At 38.2% G+C, this 13,579-nt stretch overlaps 1 protein-coding gene across 8 annotated transcripts in view; it reads right to left on the reverse strand.

The window, feature by feature from the left end:
- Positions 1–13,579, reverse strand: part of CHRDL1 (chordin like 1) — a 112,232-nt gene that overhangs the window by 79,790 nt on the left and 18,863 nt on the right. For all 8 annotated transcript variants that reach the window (XM_005614419.4, XM_070258245.1, XM_014729087.3 and 5 more), the window contains exons 3-4: positions 3,066–3,178; positions 362–455 (exon numbers count right to left, since the gene is read on the reverse strand). In XM_005614419.4, coding sequence (XP_005614476.1) covers positions 362–455; positions 3,066–3,178 — 207 coding nt within the window. The remainder of the gene's footprint in view (positions 1–361; positions 456–3,065; positions 3,179–13,579) is intronic.

Consider the following 13,579-nt stretch of genomic DNA (forward strand, 5'->3'; position numbering starts at 1 on the left):
GTAGGACACGTGCCACCATGCTACAACTCCCCTGGTGCCCGCTGCTCATGGCAGGAAGAGGCTGTTTATGGCAGAAAATCTCTCGGCCACGATTCCCTTCCCCCAACTGACATCCACCTTCAAATGATTAAAAGCCAATGAAAATCTGTTACTGGGTACCCAATAACTTATTAGAGCCTAGAATGTGCCCTTCTTGGGCTATAACCAGTATTCAGGGGCCATTGCAGGCTGCCTAAAAGTGTCCTATTGTTATTTCCGTGTGGGAGTTTCCTTTCCGGGGAATGAGGGAGATGGAGTGGGTTGGGTGGAAGAGGAAGGAAGGAGAATCGCAACTGGAGAACAAAGATGTGAACTGATTTACCTGGGCAGTGAGGGCAGCACAGATGGGGAATATGCACAGGAGACAGGCAGTGAAGGCTGGGACATCTGACTCGGCTGCAAACTACATTCCCGTTCTGAAAGAGAGGAGATAATATGAAAAAAATAAACGTCTTTCAAGGGTCACTGGGATCATGCCAGTTTGGGAAATAGTCATGCAGGAACTCACCCAGACAGTGAATAACACATTCCCGAGAAGCTGAATGAAATCAGCATTTTCTTTACTTTTCTCATCACTGGCACCTCCACCGGGTTTGTTGATAGCTTACTAGCATATTTTTCTAAGGCTGGGATCACTATTGCTCCAGTTTTCAAAGCCTTCCACTAATTGTGGGAGGCTTCTCCTGGCCTGGCTCTGTGGCGTTTCTACCACTCCCCAGTTCTAGCTGCACGTCTTTTGCAAGAGCCTAGTCTGATTTCATAATCACCTGCCCAATGCCATGGAAGGGAAGGAATAATGAGTGATGGGTCCCCTGAGTTGCTACCCACCCTTGGGCAAGGAAATATCCCTAGCACACAGATCCTGGATTCCGTATGCCTCTGCCCTGGTCCAGTAGGCTGAGTGCCTCCTCTCCTCATTTCCCTTTTCAGTCAAAAATTTTTAAAGAACAAGCTACGGTTTGGAATTGAACTGATTAGCTAGTATGCCTGGGTGGGGCAGCTGGGTCCCTGCCTGATTTACAATTATAAGATCCCTAGCTCTGACAGCTCTCAACAATTGCTAGAACAAAGGAAGACTTTGGAAATCAATTTTGTATTAACATTTTCCATCCATAATTCATTTGAAGCAAGGGTTACTTGTATCTGTCAGGTTCTTGTGGGGGAAGAGGGTGAAGAGGATGGAGAAAGAGAAGATGCCTAGTGCTTGAGCTGTTGGCATTGGGATCATATTAACATTTTCACTGCCTTGCAGAAAGCAAAGCCTCAGCCCCCAAGGGTTAGCTGTCCATTTCCAATGTGTTGGGTCAAGAATCTAACATAATCATGCCATACCAGGCAGTTAATCAGTCCCCAGATGCTCTATTTAATACCTGCTCTGGCCATTTAAAGAGGCAGGCTTCTTTTATCCAAATCTGAATCATCTTACCACAAACCTTTTTCTTTTCTCGTGCACTTTCTAGGATAAATTTTGGAATGTTACATTTAGAAACACCACAGAGCCTCCTTATGTGTCACACTCCTCAGAGCCAGATCTTGAAGTGAGATCACCAAAGCACATCAGAAACCACCCCTCCTGGCTGAGGTCTAAACTGATTCCTCCTTAATGCTTTATGCTGAATTCTGTTCTAGAGTTAACAGATTTATAAAAATAATGATAACCATAATGAGAGTGATGATGATGATGACATCAGCAGTTAATATTTCTTGAATGTTGACTGACCCAGCACTGTTTCAAGGGATTGAAATGGATTAGAGAATTTAATCCTTACCACAACCATATGAAATAGGTAAATATCACTATCCCATTTTAAAGAAGAAGCTGATAGACTCTCAGAGGGGTTAGGTAACTTGTCAAACATAACATGGCTCACAGGTGGCAGAACCAGGGTTGGAAACTTGGTCTGTCTTGACGCTAGAGACCTGCAGCCATTTAACACCACTTGATGTTGCCTGAAGGTTAGGTTTCCACATGCTCAAAATTCCGAAAGCCCAATTTTCTGTTCAAATGGCAAAAGAATCAGGCTCGCAAGTGACTGCTCCTGTTCTACCTGGGGACTAGCAAGGAGTAGCAGTTTTTCCATGAAGTCTGAAGTGAGAGGCTGGTCTTGAAAATTTTCTCTATGTTCAGAATTCTCAAGGCCTTCCTTTCCAACTGGCCTAGGGTAGTGGTTCTCCACCAGGGGTCATTTTGCTCCCCAAGTAACTTTGGCCATGTCTAGAGACATTTTTGGTTGTCACAGTTAGGGTTGGTGGTACTGGCGTCTAGTGGGTAGAGGCCAGGGATGTTGAAACATCCTACAATGCATAGGACAGACCTCACAACAAGGAATTATCTGTCCCCAAATGTCAATGATACAGAGGTTGAGAAACCCTGGCCTAGTATATGATGGTAGAGGCTTGTTCAGAACGATGGACCATAGCTGTGGTCCTGGGGTCAAGGACATGGAAAGAAGATGGGACTACCTGCGTCGTCTATTGCAAAGATGGCATTTAAGCCATCAAAACGCCTCTCTGAGTGACCGGACAGGAACTAAGGCCAAGCCAAGAGAACTCTAATCCTCACCAGGTAAAGGCCAAGGTTTCACAACCTCAATCCTAATTACAGTTATTGGCTGTGACAACATATAATACACTCTCCCAATAAATCAGTGTATAATCTGTCCTAACCTCTTCTCTAAAGGCCAGCCTTGAGAATAGTTTTCAAAAAGGATTTGTCTTGTCATCCAGGCATTATATTGAGCTTTTTCCCCCATTCCCACTATCAAGCTATTCTGCCTCCTCCCACCATGTCCTATATTATATAGCTAAGAGACCATAAGTATCTGTCCATAGGAAATACTCAGAGATCCCATGAAAAGCAAGCCAAAAAGCAATAGATGAAAAAGGAGGTATGTATTTTTCGTGGCGATCTGCTTCTTTACCTCTTTTAGGCTTTTGGCACCCATGCTCCCTGGCCTTCTGGGTACTGAAAGCACCTCTGCATGCTGAGGAGCAAGCTAAGAAATCACACGCATGAGGGACTGTACCTCTGAGCAGAGGCAGTTCACGCAGTAAACCAACCCATAAGGTTCCAGGTAAGGATGCCATCTCTCACCCACTCTGTACTTCTTGTCTTGAAACACACAATATGTCTCTGAATCTGTGAGGAAGGAGATAGAAAATATGCCTGTTAGAAAACAGACCAAGTCACAAAATCCAAAGGCAATCACAGGTTCCATCTGTTTTAGTGTACATCAAGGAAAGAGGCATAGCGAATATTTACAGAACCCCTGCTACAGGCTCAGTGTTTTACATGCTTTGTTTATTTGATTCTACAGTGACTCAGTAAGTTAGGTACTACCATTCATCTCTATTTATTTATTTTTAAAGATTGGCACCTGAGCTAACATCTGTTGCCAATCTTTTTTTTTCTTCTACCCAAAGCCCTTCAGTACATAGTTGTATATATTCTAGTTGTAGGTCCTTTTGGCTGTGCTATGTGCAATGCCACCTCAGCATGGCCTGATGAGCAGTGCTAGGTCTGTGCCTAGGATCCGAACTGGTGAAACCCTGGGCCGCCAAAGCAGAGCACATGAACTTAACCACTCAGCCACGGGGCCAACCCCTATTTGTTTCATTTTATATATAAGGAAAGTCAAGGGTCATATAACCAATAAGTAACTGACATGAGACTCAAACCCAAGTTTGACAGTGAAGCCAAAATCTTGACTACCATTCTGTTATAATGGTAAGATAAGGGAGCATGTCATGTGTCCTTTTGGAAAAGATTGTGCTCCCTTGCTTTGGAAATGCAAGCTAATGTCTAAAATGCTGATCTATGAGAACATTCTCAGAGCTGTCTTGTGTTGGCATAGGAGTGATGGACTAAACACATTGTATTAGGTCCCTATATACGGCTTTGCCCACACGTGCTAACATAATTCAATCATTAAACAAATATTTGGGTACTTACTCTTTGTCAGGCAATATGCTAAGTCTGGGAATAAAATGGCAAGCAAAATTACACAAAGTCCTTGTTCTCATTCAACTTACAGATTTCTTTCTGCGTTAACAACTCCCAATTAACTCAAAAGTTATGTCTCCTTCTCTTCACTAAATCACGTGGTTTGTCTTCTAATCCCATCCTCTTCTATCTCCTGCTTCCCATCACACAAGGTCAAAATAAACCAAGACCCCTTTTGTAGCAAACACATTAATTTCTCCCACACTCTCCAACAGACATTTCCCTGATGATCAAAATTGAAAGAATAAAGAAAAGGTAGGTAAGCAAGAAACTGGGAGAAGATATTTCCAACAAATAAAGTATTAGTATAAATAAAGCATTAGTATCTGGAATATTTTTAATCATTCAAATCAGTAAGTAAAGAATCAACCAATCCAATAGAAAAATGGTCCAAGGACGTGAACAGCAATTTAGAGAAGAAGAAATTGGAACAGGCAATTTATGAAAAGATGTTCAACATCACTAGTAATCAGAGATTCAAATTAAAACTACACTGAGATAATTGTCTCAAATCCCTAACTGCTTGAAAGACCCTCAATGATTCTTTCCAAATACTCACAAGATAAATTCCAATTTACTTTTCAAACATTAATTTCCAACTTATTCAGGATGAGGAACTAGGAGACAGAAAATCTGGGTTTGAGCCTTAATGAGCTCTACCCGTCTGGCATTGAGCAAGCCATTTAAATTCTGCCAATCTCAGTTTTTAACATCTGTGAAATATGGATTAAATGTCTCTCAAGCAGATGTTGGAGGATTAAACGAAGCTCTCTGCAAATTATAAAGTGCCACAAAATGCAGAGTATTATTTTATACTAATTGATTATTTTCTAATTAGAAAAGCAATGCATACTTAACGTAGAAAATTGGAAAACACCTACAAATACGCAAAAAGAACAAAATAAGAACATAAACGTATACAGAGGAAAGAAACATTACACACAATTCCAGCACAAGAAAACAACCACTTTTAATATGCTGGTAACTTATAAGTAGCCTGTGGGTTGAAGAAAAAAATCAAGAGAGAAATTAGAAAGTATTTCATACTAAATGAAAAGAAAACATAGCATATCAGAATCAGTGGGATTCAGCTAAAGAAGCACATAGAGGGAAATTTATATCACTAAATACCTAGATTAGAAAAGGAGAAGTCTCAAACCAATACCTTAAGAAACTAGAAAAAGCAGAGCAAAATAAACCAAAAGCAAACATAAGGAAGGAATAATAAACAACAGAAATCAGTGAAACTGAACACAGAAAATCAATAGGAAAAAATCAATGAGAGCAAAACCTGGTTATTTAAGATCAACAAAATTGATAAACTTCTAGCAAGACTAACAAAGATAAAAAGAGAGAAGATGCAAATTACTGACATCAGGGACAACAGAGAATAATTCAGTATAGATTCTGTAGATATTAAAAAGATAAAAAGGGACTATAATGAATGACTTTATGCCACTCAATTTAACAACTCAGATGAAATGGATGAACTATTTGAAAGACACAAATTACCAAAGTTCACTCAAGAAGGGATAGATAAACTGAATAATTCTCTATCTTTTAAAGAAGTTGAATTTGTAGTTAAAAAGTTTCTCACCAAGAAAACAACAGGGGCAGATGGCGTCACTGATGAATTATATCAAACATTTCAGAAAAATGAAGAGGAAGGAGGGCTTCCAATTTGAATCTTTGCTGTAAACATTATGCTAGCATCAAAACCAGACGAAGACATTATAAGAACAATACCCTACAGACCAATATCCCTCATGGATGCAGATACAAAAATTCTCAATGAAATTTTAGCAAATTAAATCCAACAATATATAAAAAGGATAATACCTTAGGAGCAAGTGGGATTTATCTGGGAAATTCAAGGCTAGTTCAACGTTCACAATTCAGTCAAAATAATTCACCATATCAAGAAACTGGAGATGAAAAAACAATGTAATCATTGTGATAGATGCAGAAAAATCAATTGACAAAATTCTACATCCATTCATGCCAGAAACTCTCAGCAAACTAGGAAGAGGCCTTCCTCAATCTGATAAAGGACATCTACAAAAAACCTACAGCTAAAATCGCACTTACTGGCAAAAGACTGAATGCTTTTGACCTAAGATTAGGAATTATGCAAGGACGCCTGCTCCACCACTCTTAGAGATCCTAGCCAGTGAAACCAGGTAAGGAAAAAAAAATATATATATATATATATATACACACACACATTAGAAAATAAAAAATAAAACTGTTTCTATTTACAGATGATATGATTACCTACATAGAAAAATCCCAAAGAATCTATTAAAAAGTTACTACAAATAGTAAGAATTTAGCAAGATTACAGGACACAAGGCCAATATGCAAAAAACAATCACATTTATATATTCTATAATGAACTACAAATTGAAATTTGAAAAAGTACTATTTGCTATAGTTCCCAACAAACATGGAAACACTGGTGTATAAATCTAAGAAAACGTGTGCAAGATCTGCACTCAGAAAATTACAAAACACTGATTAAACAAATCAAAGAAGGCCTAAAAAATGGAGCGATATACCTTGTTCGTGGATTGGAAAACACAATATTGTTAAGATGTCAAATCTCCCCCAAAGTGGTTTATAGATTCAACACAATCCAAATCCAAATACTAGCAGGATACATTGTAAAAATTAATAATCTAATTAATTTAATATTATTCAAAAATTATATGGAATGGCAAAGGAAGTAGAATAGCCAAAATAATTTTGAAAAAGAAAGCTCCTGAAGGATATATACCACATGATTTCAAGACAATGTAAAACTATAGTTTTCAAGACAGTGTGGTGTTGGCAAAAGGTTAGACAAACATATCAATAGAATAGAAGAGAGAGTGAAAAAGTAGCCCTACAGGGGCCTGCCTGGTGGCATAGTGGTTGGGTTCACGCACTTCGCTTTGGCAGTCCAGGGTTCATGGTTTTAGATCCCGGGTGCAGACATACACATTGCTCGTCAAACCATATGGTGGTGTCCCACATACAAAATAGAGGAAGATGGCACAGATGTTAGCTCGGGGACAATCTTCCTCAAGCAAAAAGAGGAATATTGGCAACAGATGCTAGCTTAGGGCCAATCTTCCTCACCAAAAAAACCCGAGATGCACCTTTATGTGGTCAGTTGAGTTTCAACAAAGGTGCAAAGGCAATTCAATGGAGAAACAATCTCTTCAACAAAAGCTGCCAGAACATTTGGACAATCATAGGCAAAACATAAAATAAAATGAATCTTAATCCATATCTCATACCATATGCAAAAATTAACTCAAGATGGATCATACTGGGGCCAGCCCGGTGGCCAAGTGGTTAAGTTTACGCACTCCGCTTCAGCGGCCCAGGGTTTCACTGGTTCGGATCCTGGGTGACGTGGCACCACTTGTCAGGCCATGCTGAGGCGGCATCCCACATGCCACAACTAGAATATACAACTATGTACTGGGGGGCTTTGGGGAGGAGAAGAAAAGAAAAAAAAGAAGATTGGCAACAGATGTTAGCTCAGGTGCGAATCAAAGAAAAAAAGAAAAAAGATGGATCATAGATAGACTTTAATGTAAACCCTAATATTTTAAAACTTCTAGAAGGAAACATAGGAGACTATCTTTGTGATCTTGGGTTATGCAAAGAGTTCTTAGATATGACACTGTAAGCACAATCCATAAAATAATTATTGTAAAATAAGACCATCAAAATTAAGAATGTCTGCTTTTGAAAGACAGTGTTAAGAAAATCAAAAGAAAAGCCGTAGACTGGAAGAAATTATTTGCAAACTACATTTCTGATAAGGGACTTTTATCAAGAATATATAAAGAAATCTTAAAACTTAAGAATAAGGAAACAAACAATCCAATTTTAAAAATGGGAATACTGGGGCTGACCTGGTGGTGTAGTGGTTAAATTCACACACTCCACTTTGGAGGCCCGAGGTTCACAGGTTTGGATTCTGGGTGCAGACATATACACTGCTCACCAAGCCATGCTGTGGTGATGTCCCACATACAAAATAGAGGAAGACTGGCACGGATGTTAGCTCAGGGCCAATCTTCCTCACCAAAAAAAAAAAAAAAAAGAAGATATCCAGACTGCAAACATATCACTAGTCATCAGGGAAATGCAAATTGAAACAATGATGAGATATTATTACCTACTTATTAGAATGGCTAAACTCAAAATAACCTGACAATATTAAGTGCTGATGAAGATGTGAGGCAACTGGACTTTTCCTCATACATTGCTTGTGGAAATGCCACTCTGGTAAACAACTCAGCAGTTTCTCATCAAGTTAAACATACACTTACTATACAACCCAGCAATCCCACTCCTAGGTATTTTCCTGAGTGAAATAAAAACGTATATTCAAACAAAAACCTGTACATAAATGTTTAAAGTGGTCTTATTCATAGTCAGCAAAACCTGGAAGTAACTCAAATGTCTTTCAACTGATGAACTTACAAACATCCAAACAATGGAATATTCGTCAGCAATAAAAAGAAATGAAAGACTAAGACACACAAACACAGGTGAATCTCAAAGGCATCATCCTAAATGATAAAAGCCAGATTCAAAGTCTACATACTGTATGACTCCAATGATTTTCACTCTGGAAAAGGCAAAACTATAGGGACAGAAAACAGATCAGTAGTTGCCAAGGTCTGGAGTGGGGGAAGGATTTTACTATAAAGGGGTACAGAGCAAATTTTTGGAGTGATGGAGCTATTTTATATCTTGATTATGGTGGTGCTTACACAACACAACGTTAATTGTCGAAACTCACAAAACTGTACTCTAAAAAGGGTGAATTTTTAAATTTTAATTATTTATTTTTTGAGACACAATTGACATATAATGTATTAGCTTTAAGTGTACAGTCATGTGCCACATGACATTTCCGTCAACAACAGACTGCATATATGATGGTGGTCCCGTAAGATTAGTCCCATACAGCCTAGGTGTGCAGTAGGCTATACCATCTAGGTTTGTGTACGTACACTCTAGGATGTTTGCGTAATGATGAAATCGCCTAACGATGTATTTTTCAGAATGTATCCCTGTCATTCAGCGATGCATGACTGTACTAAAAAGGGTGAATTGTGCTGCGTGTAAATTATGCCTTAATAAAACAATAAAGACGAAATATAGAGAGGAAAGAAAAACCACACATAATTCCACTGCTGGAAGATAACCACTTTTAACATTCTGCTAATGCCCCTCCAGTCTTTTTTTTCCTGTTTTTGGATTAATAGATTTTATTTCTTAAAGCAGTTTTAGGTTTACAGAAAAATTGAGCAGAAAGTGCAGAGAATTCTCACATATCCCCTCTTCACCCCACCCTGACTTTTCCCATTATTAGCAACTTGCATTAGTGTGCTATGTTTGTCATAATTAATGCATCAATATTGATATATTAACTAAAGTACGCAGTTTACATGTGAGTTCACTGAGTTTTGTGTAGTTCTAAGTGTTATGACAAATGCATAATGACATATATCCACCATAATAGTATCCTATGAAATAGTTTCACTGCCCCAAATATCCACTATACTCTGCCTATTCATCCCTTCCCCCCTCCACTCCCCTAACTCCTGAAAACCATGGATGTTTTTACTGTCTCTATAGTGTGGTCTTTTCCAAGATGTCATATAGTTGGAATCATAGGGTACGAAGTCTTTTTAGACTGGCTTCTTCCACTTAGCAATATGCATTTAAGATTCCTCCATGTCTTTTCACGGCTTGACAGCTCATTTATATTATTATTGAATAATATTCCATTGTATAGATGTACAGCTTGTTTATCTGTTCACCTATTGAAGAACATCTGGGTTGCTTCCAATATTTGAAAATTGTGAATAAAGCTACTATAAATACTTGAATGCACGTTTTTGTGTAGACATAAGCTTTCAACTTATTGACTTAATACCTAGGAGCATGGTGGCTGGATCGGACAGTAAGGCTATGTTCAGCTTTGTAAGAAGCTGCCCAACTTGTCTTACAAAGTGATTATATCATTTTGTATTCTCACCAGCAATGAATGAGAGTTTCAGTTGCTCCACATCCTCAGCAATATTTGGTGGTGTTTGTAGTTTGTGTATTAGCCATTCTAATAGATGTGCAGTGGTATCTCATTTTTGTTATAATTTGCAATTCCCTAATGACATATGATGTAGAGCATCTTTTCATATACTTATTTGCCATCTGTATATCTTCTTTGGTGAGGTGTCTGTTTAGCTCTTTTATCCATTTATTAATTGGGTTGTTCATTTTCTTGTTGTCGACATTTAAGAGTTCTTTGTATACTTTGGAAACAAGTCCTCTATCAGATGTGTGTTTTGCAAATATTTTCCTTCAGTCAGGGGCTTGTCTTTCCACTCCCTCTCTCTTTTTTTTTTTTTGAGGAAGACTAGCCCTGAGCTAACTGCTGCCAATCCTCCTCTTTTTGCTGAGGAAGACTGGCCCTGAGCTAACATCCGTGCCCATCTTCCTCTACTTTATATGTGGGACGCCTACCACAGCATGGCTTGACAAGAGGTGCCATGTCCGCACCCGGGATCTGAACCGGCGAACCCCGGGCGCTGAAGCAGAACATGTGCATGTAACCACTGCGCCACCAGGCCGGCCCTCTTCTCACTCTCTTAACAGTGTCTTTTGCAGAGCAGAATTTGCTTATTTTTTATTTTTATGTTTTTTGTGAGGAAGATTGTCCCTGAACTAACATCTGTTGCCAATCTTCCTCTTTTTGCTTGAGGAAGATTGTCCCTGAACTAACATCTGTGCCAATCTTCCTCTATTTTGTATGTGGGATGCCACCATAGCATGGCTTGATGAGCCGTGTGTAGATCCACACCTAGGATTCAAACCCGTGCTGGAGCACGTGAACTTAACCACTATGCCATCAGGTTGGCCTCTATTTTGAGTTATTTTTGTGAAAGGTTTAAGATCAGTGTCTACCTTCATTTTTTTGCATGTGGATGTCTAGTTGTTCCAGCACCATTTGCTGAGAACATTATCCTTTCTGCAATGAATTGTCCTTGCTCTTTTTGTCAAAGATCAGTTGACTATATTTGTGTGAGTCTATTTCTGGGCTCTCTATTACGTTCCTCTGATCCATTTGTCTATTCTTTCAACACCACCACACTGTCTTGATTACTGTAGCTTTATAGCAAGTCTTGAAGTTGGTTAGTGTCAGTCCTCCAACTTTGTTGTTCTTCAATATTGTGTCAGCAATTCTGCGTCTTTTGCCTTTTCGTATAAACTTTAGAATCACTTTGTTTATTTCCACATAGTAAATTAACTGAGATTTTGATTGATATTATACTGAATTTATAGATCAAGCTGGGAAGAACTGATGTCTTAACAACACTGGGTCTTTCTATCCATAAACGTGGAATATCTTTCTATTTATTTGATTTCTTTCCTGAGAGTTTTGTAGTTTTCCTCACACAGATCTTGTACATATTTTGCTAGATTTATACCTAAGTATTCTGATGGGGTTTTTGTGCTGCTAATGTACATGGTCTTGTGTTTTTAATTACAATTCCAATTGTTTCCTGCTAGTATATAGGAAAGCAAATCACTTTTATATATTAACCTTGTATCCTTCAACCTTGCTAGAATTGTTTACTAATTCCAGGAGGGTTTTTTAATTGATTCTTTGGCATTTTTCACATAGATAATCATGTCATCTGTGAACAAAGGAAGTTTTATTTCTTCCTTCCAAATCTGTTTACCTTTTATTTCCATTTTCCATCTTATTGCATTAGCTAGGACTTCAAGTACAATGTTGAATTGGAGTGATAAGAGGGGACATTATTGCCTTGTTCTTCATCTTAAGACAAAATCATCTAGTTTCCTTCCAGTAAGTATGATGATAATGGGGATTCTTTGTAGATGTTCTTTATGAATTTGAATAAATTCCCCCTCTATTCCTAGTTTGTTGCATAGTGTTGGATTTTGTCAACTACTCTTTCTGTATCTATTGCTATGATCATGTGATTTTTCTTCTTTAGGCTGTTAAAGGATTACATTAATTGATTTTTGAATGTTAAAAGAGCCTTGCATCCCTGGAATAAATCCCATTTGGTTTTGGATTTTTCCTACACTGTTGGATTCACTTTGCTAATATTTTGTTGAGAATTTTTGCATGAGAGATACTGATTTGTAGTTTTCCTTTCTTGTAATGTCTTTCCATGGTTTTGGTATTAGGATAATGTCACCCTCACAGAATGAGTTAGGGAGTGTTCCTTCTGCTTCTATCTTCTGAAATACATTGTAGAGTACTGGCTTTAATTTTTCTTGAATGTTTGGTAGAATTCATCAGTTCACCATCTGGGCCTGGTGCTTTCTGTTTTAGAAAGTTATTAATTGTTGATTCAATTTCTTTTTATCTTTCTTTTTTTTTTTTTTGAGGAAGATTAGCCCTGAGCTAACATCTGCTGCCAATCCGCCTCCTTTTGCTGAGGAAGACTGGCCCTGAGCTAAAATCCACGCCCATCTTCCTCTATTTTATATGTGGGATGCCTATCACAGCATGGCGTGACAAGCGGTGCCATGTCCGCACCCGGGATCCAAACCGGCGAACCCCAGGCTGCCGAAGCATAATGTGCGCACTTAACCGCTGCACCACTGGGCCGGCCCAATTCAATTTCTTTAACAGATATAAAGCTATTTTGACTGTTTCTTCTTGTGTGAGTTTTGGTAGGTTGTAACTTCCAAGGTACTGGTCCATTTTTTCTAAGTTATAAAATTTGTGGACATAGAGTTGTTCATAATATTCCTTTATTATCCTTTTGATGTCCATAGGATAGCGATGGCCTTTCTTTCATCTCACATATTAGTAATTTGTGTCTTCTCTCTTTTCATCTTAGGTAACCTGGATAGAGGTTTATCTATTTTACTGATCTTATCCAAGAATTGGCTTTTGGTTTCACTGATTTTTCTCTATCATTTTCCTCATTTCACTTTCACTGATTTCTGCTTTAATTTTTAAAAATTTCTTTTCTTTGGTTACTTTGCATTTGATTTGCTCTTCCTTTTCTAGTTTCCTAAGGTGAAGCTTAGATGGTTGACATTAGATTTTTCTTTTTTCTAATATTTTAATTCTATGCTATAAATTTCCCCTAAGCACTGCTTTCATTGCATCCTATGAATTTTGATAAGCTGTTTTAATTTTCATATAATTCACAATATTTTAAAATTTCTCTGGAGATTTCTTTGACCTGTGTGCTATTTAGAAGTATATTATTTAACCACTAAATATTTAGAGATTTTACAGCTACCTTGCTGTTATGGATTTCTAGTTTAATTGCTGTGTGTTCTGAGTATATACATCATATAATTTATTACACTATTCTTTTAAAACTGTGAGTGTGTTTTATGACCCATGAATGTGGTCTTATCTTGGTGAACGTTCCATGTGAGCTTGAAAAGAATGTGTATTCTGGTGGCTGGCCTGGTGGCACAGTGGTTAAATTTGCATGCTCCACTTTGGTGGCCCAGGATTTTCAGGTTTAG

This window comes from Equus caballus, chromosome X, assembly GCF_041296265.1.
Source record: "Equus caballus isolate H_3958 breed thoroughbred chromosome X, TB-T2T, whole genome shotgun sequence".
NCBI lineage: Eukaryota > Metazoa > Chordata > Mammalia > Perissodactyla > Equidae > Equus > Equus caballus.